This window comes from Tupaia chinensis, unplaced genomic scaffold (genome assembly GCF_000334495.1).
Source record: "Tupaia chinensis unplaced genomic scaffold, TupChi_1.0 Scaffold000279_1, whole genome shotgun sequence".
In the NCBI taxonomy this organism is placed as follows: Eukaryota; Metazoa; Chordata; class Mammalia; order Scandentia; family Tupaiidae; genus Tupaia; species Tupaia belangeri.
The window spans coordinates 865,773-887,638 of NW_006159762.1; the positions used below are offsets into that span (position 1 = coordinate 865,773).

A 21,866-nucleotide genomic window follows, 5' to 3' on the forward strand; every position below is an offset into this window, starting at 1 on the left:
CTCTTTCTGGTGAGTGTACGTGTCCTACAGCAAAAACCTCTCCAAAAAAAAAAAAAAAGTGTACATAATCCCATTTGTGTTAAAAATGAAAAAAATATTTAAATGTTTATACATACACACATATATATCAATCTTCTGAAAGACTACGCTTATAATGGGATGGGGGATTTGTTTGTTTTTGTTTGCTATAAGGTACTAACCAGAGAAAGAGAAGTGAAGTGAGAAATCACCCACCTGGGGGGAAGGCCATACTCTACTCACTTGGCATTTGGGGCACATGCACCCAGTGTGTTTACAAGTCGCCAGGCCCAGGACTTGAACCACACAGCTAGCTGGCCATGTGGAATCCAGCTGCTTTAATTTGAGGCAGGGTGGGTGATCTTATAAACAACATAAAATTAACAAAAAAAACCTCACATTTAATCCAGTTATGAAAAAATATTGTCTCTGAAATACTATGTTTTGCTGCCACTGTGCAGCAGAGGGAGTAAGGGTCATCCAACGTGACTGATTCTTGATACACGGGTTGGTTAGTCTCAAAACCTTTAACAGTGAGTTATCTTAGTTGCCTATGGAAAAGGATTCACCAGAAAAGAACAATGATTCATAAGAGAGAAAGGATTCTAATATTCTCTGTTCCTCCATATAATATATATAACATATAATGAACAAATGTGAATTCTGATGTCTAACAAGGTGTTTTTAAGGCTGAACAGATAGCCCACTCACCAGTGAGTCATCAAAATTCAAGTTTTTCCACACACAGGAAGAACTTGGGTTTTAAGTGTTATTGAATGAAAGTCCCAAATTAATGAAGTCACTGTTTGCTGACTACACAGAATAAGAAAATATCCCCTATTTAGTTTAAGACTTGTGGCTGATATTTGCATTCCATAAGGAGTTCAGAGTAACAGACTAAACTGGCCATTTTGAAGGGATCCTTATCAGTAGCAAACCAGAAGGATTCTTCAGAAGAATCAAGAATCACTATTAGTACTCCCATTAAGAAGTTTCTTCATCCTTCCCCTTCTCCAACATAAATATTTCATGTAGTAAAAGTCAGGCATATTACAGGAAAGGCTAAAAATGATGTATTAGTTCTTTAATTCTAATACCAAGTTTATTAAGAGGGCTCTTGAGACAAATAGCTCTCAAAATGCATCACATTTTGAAAGTTAGGTGCTCCAAATTCACTGCCTGCTGTATCTGTGTAATTTAAACTTTCCCAAACAGATGATTTAACTATGTGTCTATAACTTTAAAAGCTGCCTTACCATTCTGGTTGGAATTTTCTTTTTTTAGAATTATTTTTATTTAATTTTGCTTATTAATATTATTTTTCAATATGCTATAGGGCATGTGTGCTCACCAGAGACAGAGAAAGTGAGAAAGAAAGCCGCCAGGTCCTGGACTTGAAAGGCAGTCGGCCATGTATGAGTCCAGCACCTTAACCACTACGCCACCTGCTGGTCCCTGGTTGGGATTTTCATACTCATATCCTGTAGTTACACCCAAGGAAAGGCAATCTTAGCCCAGCTGGAGAGATATCGCACCCCTGCTCTCTACCTTCCAAACAAAAGGTAAATACTCACTGTACACTTTTTGAGGCATCTGCAACAGACACGGTACTGTCGTGGCTGACCCAGGCCAGGCGGCTCCCACTGGCAGAGAAGCTCACCCCATGGACCCAACCACCAGTGCCACTGCCACCAAACTCTGACATCAGCTGACCAAAAGGCATCTTGCTGCCCCAGGGTGTGCTGGCTGGCTTCTCATCCACTTCTTTAATGTAGGCAGAAAATACTCTGCAGTTAAGAGGGCAGGGAGAGAAGAAAAAAGCAAATGAAAATAGATGCATGCAAAGGCCATTAGGTATCCCAGAACACGAAGAGACTAACTTAAAAAAAAAAAATGATGGACAAGTTCAGAGACACAAAAGTCTGAGGGCACAAAATGCTCCTAAGGGCGGCCTACAGGCCCATCCTAGTTTGGCAAATCCATATTGAACAGATATTTACAGATTACTTACAGTATGTCAGGATCTAGGTGTATGGTTCTGAGATAATGAGCACAAAAGCCCTCTCCTCTGGGCACACATTCTGGGAAGACCTTGCTGCTCCATCCCTGTCTTGCCCATGCCAGACCTTGCTAAATGATTGCAGTATTTTTATTTTTATTTTTTTGGAGAGGGTTTTGCTACAGGGTGCGTGCACTTGCCAGAGAGACAGAGACAGAGAGACAGAAAGCAAGAAATCACCCCCCCCAGGGAGATGGCCACACCCCAATCCCTTCTCCTCCATTCTCCTCTTGGGATCCTGGGCACCCATGCACATATGCCTGGCATGAGTTTAAGCCACCGGGTCCAAGACTTGAACCATGGTCAACTATGTGGGAGTTCAGTGACATAGCCATTATGCTAACTGCTTGTCCCAACCTGGCTACTTCACCATCACTGTCAACACAGTGCTTCAGGAAGCCCATCTAGTCGATATGATAGCTGTAACTATTTGCCATCCCACAACAAACCAACGGTAGTAACCCATTTAAAGATAGAGAGATACCCAAAGAGAAACCCAAGGAAGGCCAATGAAAAAGAGTGGGCAGGCTTCCCATGCTGCTGGTGACAGGTTAGGTACCACCAAGTCCCTTGACTCTTAGCCCCACTGTTCACTCTTTGTGGCAAGAATAGTCTGAGATAAATGTAGATCCTTCACACCTGGTGTTGTTAGTCTTTATGAACTCACCTGCTTCTCTAATTCCATGCAGTTAAGCATGAAGATGTTTTGACCCAGAGTTAGAAAGGGAAAAGGACAAAAGAGAACAGCTGGCAATCTATCCTTTCAGTCCCTTTAGCCCTTCAATGCTATTGATACTTCTAACTTCAAAGAAAAGTTTTCTCTTTAGAAGACTTCTGAACTTGTAGACTCCCTAGAAGAACTGGGGTACTCTTCCCCCTAACCATCCCAATAACAATGGCAGCAGAAGTTCTGGAAGAGGCAGGGCATTACAGAGGCAGAGACCAATGAGTCCTCTGTAATTTAAATAATGTGACATTAGGGTTACTGTGCTTTTACATCAGCATAATGACAGTGGCTGGTGATACTTAGTCCATCAACTCAAGGTGGTGAATGGAGCAGACCCATACCCACAGAACTGAGAGTCAAAGTTTATTCGTGGAGGGAACCAGCAGTTAGTGTAATGGCGATGTCACTGGGCTTCCACGTAGTCGACCATGGTTCGCGTCCCGGACCCGGTGGCTTAAAACTCACGCCGGGCGTGTGTGCGTGTGCCCAGGATCCCAAGAGGAGAATGGAGGAGAAGGGACTACGGCGTGACCATCCCCCCTGGGGGATGATTTCTCGCTTTCTGTCTCTATGTCTCTCTCTGTCTGTCTGGTGAGCACACGTGCCCTATAGCAAAAATCTCTCCAAAAAAAAAAAAACGTTTATTCGTGGAAATTAATGCTTTTAAATTTTTAAGTTTTTTTTTTAATTAAAATTTTTAGTTTTGGTATAGAGTCTGTTTGCTCCCTGGAGAAACAGAGAATAGGGAAAGTGAGAAATCACTCCCTGGGCGGATGGTCACACTACAATTCCCCCTCCTCCATTCTCCTCTTGGGATTTTGGGCACACATGCATACATGCCTGGTGTGTTTTTTAAGCCACCAGGTCTGGGACTCAAATTGCACAGGTAGCCATGCAGAATCCAGCTGCCTTAACCTCCATACCACTTTCTGGCCAAGTGAAAATTAATACTGACAAAAGAATTACAGGACTGACTTTGTGACATAGCAGTTAGGCACTGGGCAGAGAAAGCCATATTCCACATGGCTGACCAGAGTTTCAAGTCCCAGCCCAGCCAGCTTCACACCAGAGGAACTCTGGGTGCCCAGGATTCCATCAGAATCCATCAGATGGAGAACTGGAGGAAAAGGGACTATAGCATGACGAGCACTGCTAGGGAGGTCCATTCTCTCATGCATGTACCCAATGAATTAAAAAACAAAAAAGAAAAGGATTGCAATCTAACCTATTTTCAAGGCCAGACTTTTAGTTTATTACCAGAATCCAGGTGATAACAATTCAGTGCTTCCATTTTCCAAAGGAGATAGAAGACTCTGGCTAATAAAACTCCAGAATATAAAGTGCTTTGACTACCATAACTCCCATCCCTGTAGCTAAACTCACACACTCACTCACACGTACCTTTTTTTTTTTAAAAAAAAAAAAAGGAGTATTTTGGGAGCCGGCAGGTGCTATGGTGGTTAAAGGCACTGGATTCCCACATGGTCAACCACAGTTCAAGTCCTGGACCCAGAGGCTTGCTTTCTCATTTTCCCTCCCCCTCTCTCTGGTCAAATTAAAAAATGATAATAACAAATGGAATTAATTAAATAATTCTTAAACACACACACACACACACACACACACACACACCCTTGAGTATTTCTAGATATAAACCACCAGCAAGATTTTCTGGAAATTCTCCATAGAGATACTGAAGAGACATGCATCCCATCTCCCTACCTACCATGTAGTCAATATGAAACAACACATATTTGCTTTTCTTTTAGCTAAGGGGGGAAAAGCCTCTTGATAAAGAACAACTTTAAAAGCAATTATATAGTATAATCCTTAAAACTCTTAGTACAGTGTCTGCATTTCTTCTAGCTTCCTGCTACTGACAAATAAAAAGCTTTAACTGAAAATGACAGCACAATAATAGCTCAGCAGTGTACTATTTAGCTCTGTTTTGTTTATCTTAGTTCCACTCTGGAATCTGCAGAGTCTGCTGTCTGAAATATGAAAAGAGCAATAATACTGTAGTCAAGAAAAAGATAGGGAGAAAGGGACAGAGAAGAGAGGGCACATGCTAACCCTCTTTTTTTTTTTTTCTCCAATGAGGCATTTTATTTGTATATGTGTACTACATCCCTAGAAAAAGAATCCTAGGATTTTCCCTCCTGTACGTTTCTGTCTTGCTTCTTCATGGTCTATTATGCCAGCTGAGGTTGTCAGTACAATGAAACCAAACTGATGCGATGGGAGCAGATTATTCTGCCATGTCTCTAGGTCTTTGAGTTGCACATCAAATCTGGGGCTGATCACTCCACACTTATTTAACCAGTAAGGTTCACAACAATTTTTCCAGCTCTGTGGTCATCAATTATTTCAAATTTGCCAATATAACCATGCTTCATCATCAGTTAGAAACTGGATAATGACTTTGAAGCACGACCTAACAAGAACCTGGTGTTTACCTCTCTTCAGCCTTGTTGATGCTCTTGAGGGCATCAGCCAGGACATTCATGCACACCATTATGGCGGCACAGAAAGATGGTGGAAAGAGCCTTTTTTTTTTTAAAGAGAGATTTTTGCTGTAGGGCATGTACACTCTCTAGAGAAACACAGACACAAAAAGCAAGAAATCACTCCCCTGGTGGATGGCCATGCTACAATCCCTCCTACTCCATTCTTCTCTTGGGATCTTGGGCATGCATGCAAGCATGCCCAGCATGGGTTTTGAGCTGCCAGGTCCAGGACTCGAACAGCGGTCGACTATGTGGGAGTCCAGTGATTACACTATCTGCTGGATTCCCTGCTAATCTTCTATTCTTAGGTATATTCTGCCTAAGAATAAAACTCCCTGACCCTGCCCTTGCATCTCCCTCCCATCCCACTTCCTTCTACTTCAGTGATTTACACACTTGCTCCTTTTCTAGATCACAAGTTCCTTTCATTTTTAAGTCTCTCACAATGCCTAGCATAGTAACTTGCAAAGAAAAGGAACTTCATACATTTTTATTGAAGGATGAATAATAAACAGCTCAAGCTAACAGTTCTTATTTGTTCCTACCTGCATTTGAAGTCGCATGATCCTGCTGCCAGCAAAACATTGTTGGGATGCCAATCCAAGCTAAGGACTGTGGAACGAATCGGCTTTTTAATATGCTTGCTTACCCACCTACATGAGAAGAAACACTGTTTTAGTTTATCTGCACATAAAGCCACAGACCCAAAATCACCTACAAGTGTGAAAACATCTAAGCATGGTTCTTATGTGGGCTACCAGGTCTCCAGCCAGAGAGAGGCATTTCTCAAAGACAAAAAGGAGAACCATAAACAGTCCTGTTCTCCTACCTTCACAGCTTTGACATGCTCATCAGAGCAGCTGCTTCCCAGCGCATGCTTTAGTAAGTACACAAACTGATTAGCTCTGGTATTGTCCATGGAATCTTAGATTACATGTGAAGTTATTTAGATAAAAACTGAAATGACCTGCAATTTTTTTTTTTTTAAGTTTTTGCTATAGAGTGTGTGTGTGTTTGCCAGAGAAAGAGGCAGAGACAGAGAAAGAGAGGTGAAGTGAAAAGTCACCTCCCCAGGGGGTATGGCACTGCTGCAATCCCTTCTCCATTTTTCTCTCTTGATTTTTCAAGCTGCAGAGCCTGGGACTTGAACTGCAAAGTCAGTTATGTGGGATCTAGCTGCCTTAACCATGTTACCGACTGGACCCAAAATAACTTGAATTTTTTTTTACAAATATTCAGTGATATTTTATTTGGTATAAATTTTGATTTGTAAATCAAAATTGTAAAAGCTTAATCTCCTTTATATGTCTCCATGAAGCTACACATCCTTTCTATTTTTTATCCACTGAAAAATCACAACCAAGAAATTGGAAGAACCTCTTATTGAGGATTAGCCTCTAAAATTCTCCAGCACCATTTAGAGATCATCCCTTATGTCTAAAATCAGTCCTTATTTTGGCTTATTTAATTCAATTTCTGCCCCCAAACTGCTGTTTAAAAACTAATGATGTCTGGTTGTTCGAGATGAAAGCCTTAACATTGAGTCAAATGTCCTTCCTTAAATGCTAAAAGATATTCTTTAAAGTTTATTCTAAAAAAGACAACTTCTGATTTGTTTTATAAGATTTTTTTTTATTTCCTGAGAGATTTTTGCTATAGGGCGTGTGCACTAGCCAGAAAGACAGAGACAGAAAGCAAGAAATCACCCCCAAGGGGGTTGGCCACGCCCCAATCCCATCTCCTCCTTTCTCCTCTTGGGATCTTGGGCACGTACACACACGTGCCCAGTGTGAGTTTAAGGCACTGGATCTGGGACTCAAACTGTGGTCGACTACATGGGAGTTCAGAGACATAGCCATTATGCCAACTGCTGGTCCCTAAGATTTTTTTTTAATTAAGGAAAAAAGTGGCAAGCAAATAATAGGTTAATATGACTGAATTATAGTTTCTGGGTGGTTGTTTTAAGGTACTCATGTCAAACCAATAAACATGTTCTATATCAGAGAAACTGCTCTGAATATAATATTGGGTTGTCAGAAAAGTCACGACGCATTTTTTGCATAGAAAAACACAGAAAAATACATAACTTTTCTGATGATTCAAAACAACTGATAATTCAAAAATAACACCTGTATCATGGTAAAACTCCATTTACCTATATTTGAGACTTTTCCTCAATGAATAAAAATGTAAATGATTACGAGGTTGAATGTTACCTACGAAGAAAAGTGTCTTATAAGTATGTTAACAAGACTGCAGGGATTGTTAGTTGATATAAAATTCAGTGATGTAAGAATTATCAATGAACTTTCCAAATTATTTCCAGCAGGCAACATCTTGTTAGGCTTATTTTTCACACATTCTTAACAAAAAAGAGCATGTCTTAAATTTGTAATTCAATTTTATTGTAATCCAGACCTTCTTTCCAAAGAATAAAAATTTCTGAGGTCTTACAAAAGTACAAGTGTAACATGATAATCCCTTCCTTTCAATGCTCCAGTAGAATATAAATAGAAACACTACTACAAAGGGTAAAGTGTACTCTGCTATTTTTAGTAGAAATACAAACATTGCTGGTTTTGTATTAAATGAAAAGTCCATGTTGAAAGATATTTACCATCCATTCTGAGTACATGCCAGGAAGAATAGAGTTGTTTTATCAAAATAAGCAAGATGGAGTGGTTAAAATAAGCCACTTAGCCATAAATAAACCTTTGTATCTGGACTGGCTCAGCTGTAAGTGATTTGTTTAAAAAAAAAAAAAAGTACAATGGACTGATTACACTTCTAAGATTTTTACATTAATGGCTTCAACAAGTAAAATATTATACCAAGACACAGATTTGATTAGCAAATAATCTTTAAAGAAAATATAATGTTATCTGTAAGACTCCTAAACATTTTAAGTGAATTGATATAGTGAAAAAAAAAAAAGATTTCTCAGGGCACTCTTTCAAGTTTACCATTCATGTGGCAGAGAGTAAGAAAACAACTTGAGCAGTTCAGAGTGAGAACAGCGATAGCATCTTGCAGAATAAACAAGTTAGGAGATCAAAATATGGAAACAAACAATAGCTCTATGTAAATGAGAGATTTGACTCAATGTGTACATGAGAAAGAAAAATGCTCAGAGATGGGGCCAGCAGGTGGTGTGGTGGATAAGGGCGCTGGATTCCCACATGGCCAACCATGGATCAAGTCCTGGACCTGGTGGCTTGGTTTCTCACTTTCCCTTTCCCTTTCTCTCCCTTCCCCCCCATCAAATAAAGAAAAAAAAAAAACAACAATAACAAATGGAAATAAATAAATAATTCTTTAAAAAAAAAAAAAGAAAAATGCTCAGAGATAATTGAGAATTTCAGAGGGAAGAAAAATCTAGATGAGGAAAAATTAAGAGTTATAGTTAAACCTTCATACTGTGCCTCACCAAAAACACAGCAATCCAAATGTAAATTTTATAAAAGATTTTAAAAGTTCTGATGTTGCTCACCAGTCATTTTCAGACTCAAAGTAGCAAACAGAAATGAGTCGTGCTCCACTTCCCACAGCAAATTTGTTCTCTAGAGGAGACCACTTCACAAAAGTAGCTGCACGATTAATTCTCAGGATCACCAGGGTTGGCTTCCAGATACCATCTTTCTGACTCCAGACATAGGCATTGCGGTCTGCCCCACAAGTGACGATGCGATCGCTCTTGGGAGCCCAGTCAATACCTGAAAATGAGACGCAGGTCAAGGGTTTCTCCGGTCAATAACAATTGACTGTGATATAGTGGGCACTGGCATGGTGGGACCAGAGGTGGACCTGATCACCACCTTACACAAAGGCAAGAATGTTTCTCTTCAAAGTGTCTGGAACTCAACATCCTCTATGAGGCCAAGTAGAATAGAGTAGCTTCATAATGCAGTTTTATAATGGCACAGTTTACAAAACTAAGCATGGAGTATCCTTTCCACTCATTCACAGGTTTCTAAAGATCCTAAAGGTCTGAAGATTCTGTCCCTTTCTCTTTCCTCTTTATTAAATTTATTTTGGCCTGGGGGCTAGCAGATACCATGTTGATTAGGATGGCTGAGTGTAGGGACCAGCAGTTAGCGTAATGGCTAAGTCGCTGGACTCCCACGTAGTCGACCGTGGTTCGAGTCTTGGACCCGGTGGCTTAAACTCACGCCGGGCGTGTGTGCGTGCGTGCCCAAGATCCTGAGAGGAGAATAGAGGACAAGGGATTGCGGCGTGGACATCCTCCCTGGGGGGGGGGTGATTTCTCGCTTTCTGTCTGTCTCTGTCTGGCGAGCACACGCACCCTATAGCAAAAACCTCTCCAAAAAAAAAAAAAAAAAAGGAAGAAAAAAAAAAAAGATGGCTGAGTATAGTTCGAGTTCTGGACTAGGACGCGTGAAAATCACACTGGGCATGTGTGTGTGTGAGTGCTCAAAATCCCAGGAGAATGGAGAAGAACGGACTGTGGTGTGGCTCTCTCTTCCTGGAGGGGAAGATTTCTAATTTTCTCTCTCACCGTTTCTCCCTGTCTCTCTCCAGTGAGTACCTGTACCCTATGACAAAAACCTTAACAAATAGGTTATTTTTGGTCTGAAAATAACTTTATTAATTCATTAGCAGACCTCATTACATAATACTGACAGTCCATTACATGGCATTTAACTAAAACAGGATACAAGGTAAGTAAAAATGATTTCAGTATAAAGGGTGAGAGAGAGAGAGAGAGAGAGAGGAAGTGAGAAAGCAAGCCATCACATTCAAGACTCAACCCCTGGTCGGCCATGTGAGAGTGTCCAGCACCTTAACCACTATGCTACCTGTTGGTCCCTACGAGTTTACTTCTGTAACCATTTGAAAATGGATGCTATATAGGACCAGCAGATGGTGTAGTAGCTATCTTACTGGACTCCCGCACAGCCAACTGTGGTTCCAGTTCTGGACCCAGTGACTTCAACATGCATACCCAAGATCCTGGGAGGAGAATGGAGCAGGGATTGCCACGTGGCCATATCCCCTACGGGGTGATTTCTCACTTTCCCTCTCACTGTGCCTGTCTCTCTCTGGTAAGTGCATAGCCCCTAAGGCAAAAGCCTCTTAAAAAAAAAAAAAAAAGAAAAAGAAAATACGTGCTATAAAACTATAGTCATGGGGGAACCAGCAGTTAGCGTAATGGCTATGTTGCTGGACTCCCACGTAGTCGACCGCGGTTCACGTCCCGGACCTGGTGGCTTAAAACTCACGCCAGGTGCGTGTGCGTGCGTGCCCAAGATCCCAAGAGGAGAATGGAGGAGAAGGGATTGTGGCGTGACCATCCCCCCTGGGGGGTGATTTCTCGCTTTCTGTCTCTATGTCTCTCTCTGTCTGTCTGGCGAGTGCAAGCGCCCTACAGTGAAAATCTCTCCAAAAAAAAAAAAAAAAACTATAGTCATGGTCCCAATTATTTTATATACCATTTGCTTTTAACTTTTTAAACATTTACTTGTTAAAAAAGAGGGATAGAAACAGCAAATACTCAGTAAATTTCTCATTTCTTTGTAATTTTACTTCATATCTTTTTTCCTGTTTTCCAGACATCTGAAAACTTTTTTTCTGGAGAGATTTTTGCTATAGTGCACGTGTACTTATTAGAGAGACAGAGACAGAGACAGAAAGAGACAAATTGCCTGCCATAATCCTTTTGCCTTCATTCTTCTCTCAGGATTTTGAACATGCACACGAACATGCCCAGGGTGAGTTTCAAGCCATCAGGTCTAGGATTCAAACCATGGCCAGCCATGTGGGAATCCAAAGTCTTAACTACTACGCTACCTGCTGGCCCGGACATCTGAAAACTTTAAAGGATAGGGAGGGAGATCAAGCCATCTACTGTCTTTTCTGACTGACTATATCTACAGACTAATGGCAGACAAAGTTAAGGTTCCCTTTTATAAAAGTATTCTAGCTAATAAAAGAAATTATAGATTTAGAATATGACCTTTTGTAGCTGCCATTGAATAAATAAGAACTGATCATTAACAGTTGCTAACATCATAGAAAAAAGGCATATATTTCATGCCTCCATAAGACATCTACTACTGCCCACCTTCAACCACAATTTACAGGAAGTATAGCAGATAGAGGAATATAAAACATAGACCTATAATTAGTACAACATGGGCTCTTGGGAACATTACTAGACAAATAATCCAATGTTTTTCTATTTTCTTAACAAAAATAGAGAATAAAATAAAATTTCTACAAACACAACAGGGACTTAGAGACACACCAACTAAATCTGGATCCCAATTGAAAGCTACTATTACTAAACAATTACTGGTTATTATTTAGAAAAAAAGAATTCTTATCTTTGAGAAATACAAATTAAAATATGAAATGTTATAATAGGATATGCTTCAAAATAGTACAGGATACTATTTTTTTTTTTTTGAGAGATTTTCACTGTAGGGCGCGTGCGCTCGCCAGACAGACAGAGACACAGAGACAGAAAGCGAGAAATCACCCCCCAGGGGGGATGGTCATGCTGCAATCCCTTCTCCTCCATTTTCCTTTCGGGATCTTGGGCACGCACACACATGCGCCCGGATGAGTTTCAAGCCACTGGGTCCGGGACACGAACCGCGGTCGACTACATGGGAGTCCAGCGACATAGCCATTACGCTAACTGCTGGTTCCCTCAGGATACTATTTTGTGAAAGGAGGGAGAGATGGAGGAGAAGGGATAGTGGCATGACCATTACTTATGACAAGTACTTTCTCTCTTTTGCTTGCTCACTCTCTGGTGAAGGTACAAAATTTAAAAATAAGGTACTGGAAGGATGAACGTGCTTCAAAGAGTACAGGATAGGTCAAAGTGAGTTGAGAAGAATAACACTGGCTGTCACTTGATAATTTGGATAATCATTATATGATGTTATTTTAAAGACATATTTGAATGTTTCCATAATAAAATACTTTTTAAAAGAGGGAAAAATAAAATATTTAATACAAAATAACAAAATCACAGAAAAAGAAACCTCAGAACTCTGACTTCCCTTTGATGTTTGCCATATTCCTTTTTTCTGTAATAATGGTTAGTCTTTCTTCTAGAATGCTTCAGAAAATCTTTTTCCCCCCTGCAGTTACTATATTTCTGTGAAAATATGTCTGATCATTGGTCTCTTACTACGGAGTTATATATAGACTTTTTCCAACAAGTTTTTTCATATCTAAAAAATGCCATTTGAGGGACCAGCAGTTAGTGTAATGGCTATGTAGCTGGATTCCCACGTAGTCGACCGCAGTTCAAGTCCCGGTCCCGGTGGCTTCAACTCACGCCGGGCGCGTGTGCACGCATGCCCAAGATCCCGAGAGGAGAATGGAGAAGGGATTGTGGCATGGCCATCCCCCCTGGGGGGGGGGTGATTTCTCACTTTCTATCTCTCTGTCTGTCTCTGTCTGTCTGGTGAGCCCAGGTGCCCTATAGCAAAAACCTCTCAAAAAAAAAAAAAAGAAAAAAAAAAAGCCACTTGAGCATTTAGATAGATTTTGGCTCAGTTCAAAGAACACCAAAAGGGGCTGGCAGGTGGCGTGGTGGTTAAGGCACTGGATTCCCACAAGAATGACCACAGTTCAAGTCCCAAATCTAGCGGCTTGCTTTCTCACTCCCCACTCCACCCTGGTCAAATTTAAATAAATAAATAAATAAAATAATTCTTAAAAGAAAAGCACAAACACACACAGACACAGGCACAGACACACACACAAAGAAACCCCTCCTTCCCACCAAAAGAAAAGTAAAGGAGAAAAGAAAATAGTTACTGGGTTGTCTAGAAAGTCATGATGCATTTTTGCATAGAAAAATATGCCATGACTTTCCCAATGACCCAATAAATATTTCACATTTTTGGCTATTTCTTTGTTTTTTCATATTTGCCTTTTCTCATTTCAAAGAATTTCCTAATGCTAAAACTCCACTTTAAAATATCAGTGTTCTTATTCTAAGGTCATAATGCCACGGGCAATGGGACTTAAAATAGGCCAAACCTAAAAGAAATAAGGTCATGGGAAAGCAATAGCAACAAAAATAGAAAAGATGTCTTTGGTGCTGGTTTGGTAATAAACTCAGCTCCCAATGCTCATAAGCATCACATATGAATCACTGGTAAAGGCAAGAACGGTGGCCTCAGGGCCAACCATGGTGTGGTGGTTAAGGTAGATGGAACACATGAGGCTGGTTGCATGGGTTAAGTCCCAGACCTGGTGGCTTGAAAAACACTAAGCATGTATGCATGTGTGCCAAAAATCCTGAAAAAGGGAGAACTAAGGAAGACGGAATCGTGGTATGGCCAGTCTTCACATGTGTAAGTGGGTAATCCCCTTCACCCTGGAGCACACAACTCCCTGATAAAATCAGACACCAAAAAAAAAAAAAAAAAAAAAAAAAAAAAGGAAATGTGGTCTCAAGTTTGTTTTTTTAATAAGAAAGTTTTTTTTTTTTTTTTTTTTTTTTTTTTTTTAGGGGTTTTTTTTTAAAGGAACCATTGCTCCCCATCACCCCCCAGGGAGGATGGCCACACCACAATACTTTCTCCTCCATTCTCCTCTTGGGATTTTGGGCAAGCATGTACATGTACCTGGCATGAGTTTAAGCCACTAGGTCTGGGACTCAAACCATGGTTGACTACATGGGAGTCCAGCAACAAAGCCATTATGCCAACTGCTGGTCCCTTAAAAAAGAATTATTTATTTAATTTTATTTTTTGTTATTATTCTTTAATTTGACCAGAGAGAGATAGGGAGAGTGAGAAAGCAAGCCACCAAGTCCAGGACTTGAACTTCAGTTGGCCATGAGGGAGTCTAGCACCTCAACCACCATGCCACCTGCTGGTTCAAGGGTGGTCTCAAGTTTTTTGCTGGGGAATGCATGATAATATTTTAAAGTACGTGGAATGTCACAATATGTTGTTTCTCTCTGATTTAGTTAAGGATATCTTTAATCATTTAAGAGATTAGGCAAAATTCCATGGTTCAATTTAAAAGAAAAAATCACTACAAGAAGTAACAAGTCCTGCCCACTTGAACACAAGGAGAGGGGAAGTCACGGAGAGTAAGTTTTAATTTTGTTTGTTTTTGGCTACAGGACATGTATGCTTGCCAGAGAAAGAGAGAAAAAGCGATAAAGTGATCATACTGCAATCTTTTCTCCTCCATTCTCCTCTCTGCATTTTGGAGAGCGCACATGCCCACCATGTTTTTTAAGTCACTGGGTCTGAGACTCAAACTGCACAGTTGCCATGTGCCTTAACTACCATGGCACTCAGTTGGCCTGAGAATAAGTTTGACTAGCTCAGCTAAACTGTTCAAAGCCAAGTCTGCCAAAAAATAAGATAAAAGGGACTAGCAGATGGCATAATGGTTATGTAGCTGGACTCCAGTGTGGTTTACCATGGTTCAAGTCCTGGACCTGGTGCCTTAAATTCATGCCAGGACCGTGTACATGCATGTTCAAAATCCTGAGAGGAGAATGGAGGAGAGTGAACTGTGGCATGGCCAGCCCCCCTGGGGGGTGATTTCTTGCTTTTTGTCTCTCTGGTGAGCACATGCACCCTATAGCAAAAGTCTCTATAAAAATAAATAAATAAGAAAATGGAATAAAAAAGAAAACAACAGTAAACATCAAAGAACAAGAGAATTCTAAACAGATCAATAAGTGAATATGTTTGTTTTTGATTTTTGCCATACAGTAGGTGTGCTTGCTGGACAGACATAGAGGGAGGGAAAGTGAGAATCATCCCCTATAGGGGATGGTCACAACACACTCCCTTCTCTTCCAATCTTCTCTTGGAATTTTGGGTGCACTCATACACACACTGGGCATGATTTCAAGCCACCAGGTCTGGGACTAGAATTGTGGTTGGCCACGTGTGAGTCTAGCACCTGGCTTTTGTGTTGTTGTTATTTTTTAATAGCCAGATATGACTTAACAAAGCAACAAATTCTTCTTGAAATTTAGTATATAAATTTGGTTTACTAAATTTGAAAAACCACTGTAAAAAGTTCTCCATCTTCACCTCTTATTCCTACTCTTTTGACATTTGCTTAGTAAAGTGTAGCCCTACTCTGCTTTCTACCTCTAATCCCAGCTATTTATTTATTTTTTTCTTTTTGGAGAGATTTTTGCTATAGGGTACGTGTGCTCACCAGAAAGACAGAGAGAGACAGAGAAACAGAAAGTGAGAAATCACCCCCCAGAGGGATGGCCATGACGCAATCCCTTCTCCTCCTCTTGGGATCCTGGGCACGCGTGCACACACGCCTGGCGTGAATTTAAGCTGCCAGGTCAGGGACTCGAACTGTGGTCGACTACGTGGGAGTCCAATGACATAGCCATTATGCTAACTGCTGGTCCTATCCCAGCTATTTATTGATAGTTTTTGTCAAAGATGAAAGTTAATGTACACTCAGGAACCACTCAGAACCACATGCTTTAAAATTCAGTCTTTTATGTGTAAACAAGAAAAAGAAAAAAAACTCAATGGAAAATGGCCAGCAGTTATGAATGAGAGACCAGAAAAACTCTCAGATGGCTAATGTACACCTGAAAGCTCAACCTTTCTTTCTTTTTCAATTTGTCAGAGGGTGTATGCACTCGCTGGAGAGAGAGCGACAGAGAGAGAGAGGGAGAGAAAGTGAGAATGCACTCCTTAAGGAGCATTATGCTACAATCCCTTCACTTCCACTTCTCCCTCCTTTGGGGATGCTGGGCATGTACATGCATCCGGCATGTTTTTCAAGCTTCCAGTCCCTGTCTTGAACCATGCAGTCAGGCATGTGGGATCCATACAACTTAAGCACTGCACCACAGGCTGGCCCAACCTTCCTATTAATCAGGAAAATAGGACTCAGAGACATTGCCTTTAACTCAGGACAGTCTGACCACATCAAGAATGGGAGGATTTGGTTAGACGGGCACTACACACATATGGGAGGTTGAGAATGAAAGCATCTGACAATGCATAAGAAAGTCAATGAGGGGCATCCCCCTGTGGTGTAACAAGACATCCATCTACAAACACTCACACAAATAAACAAAGAGATCTGTACAGAAATCATTGATTTAGTACTTCAATATTATATGGCAAAATTAGAAATAATCTCAACGTTCTTCAATGGGCGAAGGGTAAATAAATGAGATAGTAAATGCTAAATAGTTGAAAGGATCTAGATACAGCAACATAGATCTTAGAAAAAATGTTGAAGCAAAAAGCTGCAGGAACTGCATGATAATGACATCATTTATGTACAACAACATTTAAAAATACTAGTGAAGGGACCAGCTGTTAGCGTAATGGCTATGTCGTTGGACTCTCATGTAGTAGACCGCGGTTCGCGTCCCAGACCTGGTGGCTTAAAACTCACGCCGGGCACGTGTGCGTGCGTGCCCAAGATCCCAAGAGGAGAATGGAGGAGAAGGGATTGCGGCGTGGCCATCCCCCCTGGGGGGTGATTTCTCGTTTTCTGTCTCTCTGTCTCTTTCTGTCGTTCTGGCGAATGCATGCGCCCTATAGCAAAAACCTCTCCAAAAAAAAAAAATACTAATGAACAGTACTAAAGATTGCTTATAAATACATGCACACATACATGTATGTAAGTATTAAAAGTAGTCTGAACTGATGTTATAACAAATTTTAGACTACCTTCAGGAGGAGAGAAATAAGACTGCTGGTGAAAAGGGACATTCCATTATCTGGAATAACATTATAATATCCATTTTCCTTAAGTTTCATGGTATAGAAGAAAAGTTATTGATTCTGATGGCAGATAATGTTATATGGGTGTTTGCTGTATTACTCCTTGTTCTTTTGAATATTTTCAGAAGACTTTCACACTCCAAAAACAAATGTAAAGGAAACGTTCGGAAGATAATGCATTCCCTCAGCACCTGTGAACATTTTGGCTCAAGTTTTTAAGTTGACTTGTTTTTGCCTTAAATTTCATCTCCTAATCTAAACTCTTTAGTCCTCAGAGTAGGTTCAGTGCTCTCCATAACACTAGTAGACTGCTAGGTACCAGCTAGGCTACAAGAAGCGCTTAACAGCAGAGATTATTATGAAATTTTCTCAAATCATCTAAAGAAAATGTAGTGTTGTACAACCTTAATTATTATGGCCGACTTACTTCAGGCTCTTTATTTGAGTGGAAGAGTGCTTACTTTAGAAATAATGTCCTAACTTCATGGCTATCTTCCTTTACCTGTGATGTGTCCATTGTGCTCCTTGAGTTCATGAGCTTTCACCCACTGGCTCCCGTTCTTCTTATAGATGTGCACTTCATGATTATTGGGGCTAAGGGCAATCTCTGCAAAATAAGTCAATATAATAGTTAACATCTGAACTTAAAAACTGTTACCAAGAATGGGCCAAATGGTGGCATGGTAGTTAAGGTGGCTGGATCCCAAATAGCCAACAGTAAGGTTGGAATCTTGGACCTGGTGGCCTGAAAGACACACCAGGCCCATGTATATGCATGCCCAAAATCCTGAGAGAAGGAATTGTGTTGTACTGCCTACCCCCTCTTCTCCAGTGTTTTCTTTCCTTTTCTCTCTCTCTACCAGACAAGTGCACATATTTTATAGCAAATTAAAAAACAAAAAAAAAAAAGTCCAGAATAGGCAAATTCAGAGGCAAAAAGTAAATGAGTGGTTGTCTAGGACTGAGAGATATTGGGGGAATTGGGAGTGACTGCTAATAGGTATGGAGTTCTTTTTGGGGTGACGAAGATACTCTGAAATTTGATATTGGTGACTATTACATAATTCTGTGAATATACTAATAACCACTGAGTTCAATTTAAAATGTGAATTATAAAGTTATTTTAAAAAGATTGTACATCACTTTACCTTTTTAAAAATAACTCATGGGCATAATACTGTATATCTGACTGTATTTTCCTATTCTGATTGCCTCTTCCTTGTTATATGATCTGTCATACTGCTGGCTGAACTGTGCCTACTGCTTAGAGACTTCTCCATCCTTTACTTGTTTGTTAGAGCTAAAAACTAGAAACACAAGTTTATTATGAAAAAATTTCAATAGTAAATACTAGTTAATAATTCTCTGAGTAGTGGGGCCAGCAGATGGTGTAATGGCTGCATTGCTGGACTCCCACATGGCCGACCACAGTTCAAGTCTGGACCAAGTAGCTTGAAACACATTGGGTATGTGTCCTTATGTGCCCAAGATCCCAGGAGAATGGAGGAGAAAGGACTGTGGAGTGGCCATCCCCCCTGGAGTGTATGGGGGGGTGATTTCTCACTTTCCCTCTCACTGCCTTTGTCTCTCTGACAAGCACATATGCCCTAAGGCACAAACCTCTAAAAAGAAAAAATAAAAACAGTAATTCTATCAGTATCTCAGGAGTAACCCATGTCTCTGTAACAGCTTATTTCCAGGTTCTCATATCCTAACTCAGTACTAGACAAGTATGGGATTACTGCACAACCATTCAAGACACTAGGTTTTCGGGTAATGAAAGATATTTCTGATATAAACTATCTTTCAAATGATCCTGTAGAAAAAGTAGTACACAAGCAGTTAAAATGGTTGGGTATTAGCAATGCCTCTGACATTATTTAGTGTGTAGCCATAGGAAGTTCTTCCTTACTTTGGGCCTCAGTTTCTCTGTACATAAGCCAAAGGACTGACCTACTTTCTTTCTGAATTATCCACCAAAAGATTTATGTTCTTCTCATGTGTAACACTGAGATATGTGAAACTTAAAAGGGTCTGAACTGTATCCAAGGTTCTAAAATAAAGAAGCAAACTTAATAATAGCATACTTACGGGTACGATCCCTATTCCAGGCATGACAGGTGATTGGCTCTAATAAAAACTGATGCAGGGACATAATTCTTAGTGTTTTCGAAGGATAGAAAGCTGCAATGAGCAAGAGAAAAAAGCATTTAAAATGTCAGGAAACTAATATTTAAGTTTGTCTGAGGATTTTGAAATATATGAGGATAAATAAAACTATTCTCCTATTAAAAAGAATAAATCTCAATGCTGAAACTTAATAATGTAAAAGAATTAGTACTGTAAACACCAATGTAAAATTTATTGTCAAGGATCCTCAATGGGCTCTCAAATCATGAATTAAGGATAGTTGGGATATAGGAAATTCAGTCTCAAATTATCCTCCCACAAATTACTAATTACAAAGGGAAAAATATGCCTTAAAAATAAAGAAATCTGGCAGTTACCACCTTAACTGAGTGATCAAACTTAGTGTCATGAACAATGAAAGAATCTGACCTGACGAACCTCCTGATAGAAAACTCCAGGTGCCAATCATTACTTATAAATAGTGTCTTATTTTTATAATTCAGATCAAAATACTTTTGAGAGCAAAAGAGGTCCTATTAATAATTATTGTATGACAACAGGATATAGGACTATACTGGAGAAACCTGGGAATATGGTTACCCTACCTATAAAGTATTTATGCTAAATATATTTACTCTAATTCCAATTGAGATCCAGAATCTATTTCTACTTTACAGAAAATGAAGGAGAGAGGAATGAGTTAAGCAATACAGAAGGATATAAACAGTTAAGTCAGAATGTGTGTTATTCTGCAGAATTGGCCTGTACTCTTTTTTTTTTTTTTTGGAGAGATTTTCACTGTAGGGCACGTGCGCTCGCCAGACAGACAGAGAGAGACATAGGGACAGAAAGTGAGAAATCACCCCCCGGGGGAATGGTCACGCCGCAATCCCCTCTCCTCCATTCTCCTCTCGGGATCTTGGGCACGCACGCACACGCGCCCGGCGTGAGTTTTAAGCCACCGGGTCCAGGACGTGAACCGTGGTCGACTCCGTGGGAGTCCAGTGACATAGCCATTACGCTAACTGCTGGTTCCCAAGAATTGGCCTGTACTCTTCAAAAAAGCAATATAAGGGGGTAGAGTAGCGTGAAGAACTGTTCTAGATTTAAAAAGAGCTATGAAAATCAAATTCAATAAATGAAACTTTTTGGAAACTGTATTTTTAAAAACAGCCACAAAGGACACATGTACAAGAAGGAACACGTGAATTTGAACTAGATATCATATAACCATATGGATGATTTTCATTTTCTTAATTATGATAATGATGATTGCTATTAGGTAGGAGAATGTCCTAGCTTCAAGGATGTAAAGATGACAAAGTGTTTAGGGATGAACTGTCATGATGTCTTCTGTAACTTATTTTCAATTGTTCAGGACAAGTGTTACATGAATATGGCAAAATGTTAACAATCAATCAATGTAGGCAGAGTATACATGTATTTGAGATATTTCTCTTTAAACTTTTAAAAAAATATATTTTTATTTATTTTATTTCATTTGCTATTATTATTTATATTTTAATTTTACCAGAGAAAGACACGAGCAGGGGGTGGCTGGGGATGAGAAAGCAAGCCGCCAGGTCTGGGACTTGACTGGCCATGCAGGAGTCCAGCATTGTAACTACCACGCCACCTAACAGCTCTGTCTTTAAACTTTCTAAAAAATAATTTATTTTCTTTATTATTATTATTTAAGTTTGCTATAGGACACATGTTCTCAACAGAGAGTTATGACAGAGAGAGAGGGGGAAAGTGAGAAAGCAAGCCATTACGTCCAGGACTCTAACTGTGGTTGGTGACATGAGAGTACAGTGCCTTAACCACCGTGCTACCGGCTGGCCCTCTCTTTAAACTTTTTATTATAACTAAATTAAAAGTAGGAATCTGTTGGGGCTGGGGGGAAGTGTGGTTGAGGGTGCTGGACCCCCACATGGCCAAACATGGTTTGAGTCCTGGACTTGGTGGCTTGCTTTCTCACTTTTCCTCTCTTTCTCTCACTCTCACTCTGTCCCTCTCTAGTCAAACAAATAAATAAAGTAAAAAAAAAAGTATGACTCTGCAAAACATCACTAAATTACTTATAATTTATAATTATATTTATAATCTCTCTAATTTATAGATTCCACTGAAGTGATCGATCATCTGAAATAGGGGAAAATTTTTCAAAGAGTGGGCAGTGTTCTCTTACCCACGACTTTATCATTTCCTAGAGGAATTCTTACTACAAACTAAAGTTTCAAAATACTTAAAATATAAGTTATGTTAACCTAGGGTGGAGATCATAATGTGACACAGAAATCTTGATACAAGCAGGAAATGAATGGAAAGCCACCAGAGGGTTGTAAAGTGAACAATAAAAATTCAGTCAACAAAGCAGAAATTAATCTTGATCACAATGGAAAGCAGAAATAGCTCTACTATATGTTGTAAAGAACACAAAGGTCAGGACCAGCAGTTGGCGTAATGGCTATGTCACTGGACTCCCATGTAGCCAACCATGGTTCGAGTCCTGGACCCGGTGGCTTAAACTCATGCTGGGCGCGTGTGCGCCCAAGATCCTGAGAGAAGAATGGAGAAGGGATTGCGGTGTGGCCATCACCCCAGGGGGTGATTTCTCGCTTTCTGTCTCTTTGTCTCTCTCTTTCTGGTGAGCACACACCCTATAGCAAAAACCTCTCCAAAAAAAAAAAAAA

The 21,866-nt window shown here is 40.1% G+C and overlaps 1 protein-coding gene and 1 pseudogene across 1 annotated transcript in view; both read right to left on the reverse strand.

Annotated features, from left to right (window-relative positions):
* The window catches only part of ARPC1A (actin related protein 2/3 complex subunit 1A), a 36,220-nt gene that overhangs the window by 7,209 nt on the left and 7,145 nt on the right, over positions 1-21,866 (reverse strand). The window contains exons 2-6 of the mRNA XM_006150167.3: positions 19,132-19,224; positions 17,543-17,647; positions 8,802-9,024; positions 5,857-5,964; positions 1,593-1,805 (exon numbers count right to left, since the gene is read on the reverse strand). Of these exons, the coding sequence (XP_006150229.1) occupies positions 1,593-1,805; positions 5,857-5,964; positions 8,802-9,024; positions 17,543-17,647; positions 19,132-19,195 (713 nt within the window). The 5' untranslated portion in view covers positions 19,196-19,224. The remainder of the gene's footprint in view (positions 1-1,592; positions 1,806-5,856; positions 5,965-8,801; positions 9,025-17,542; positions 17,648-19,131; positions 19,225-21,866) is intronic.
* LOC106735037 (40S ribosomal protein S15a pseudogene) lies at positions 4,896-5,378 on the reverse strand (annotated as a pseudogene).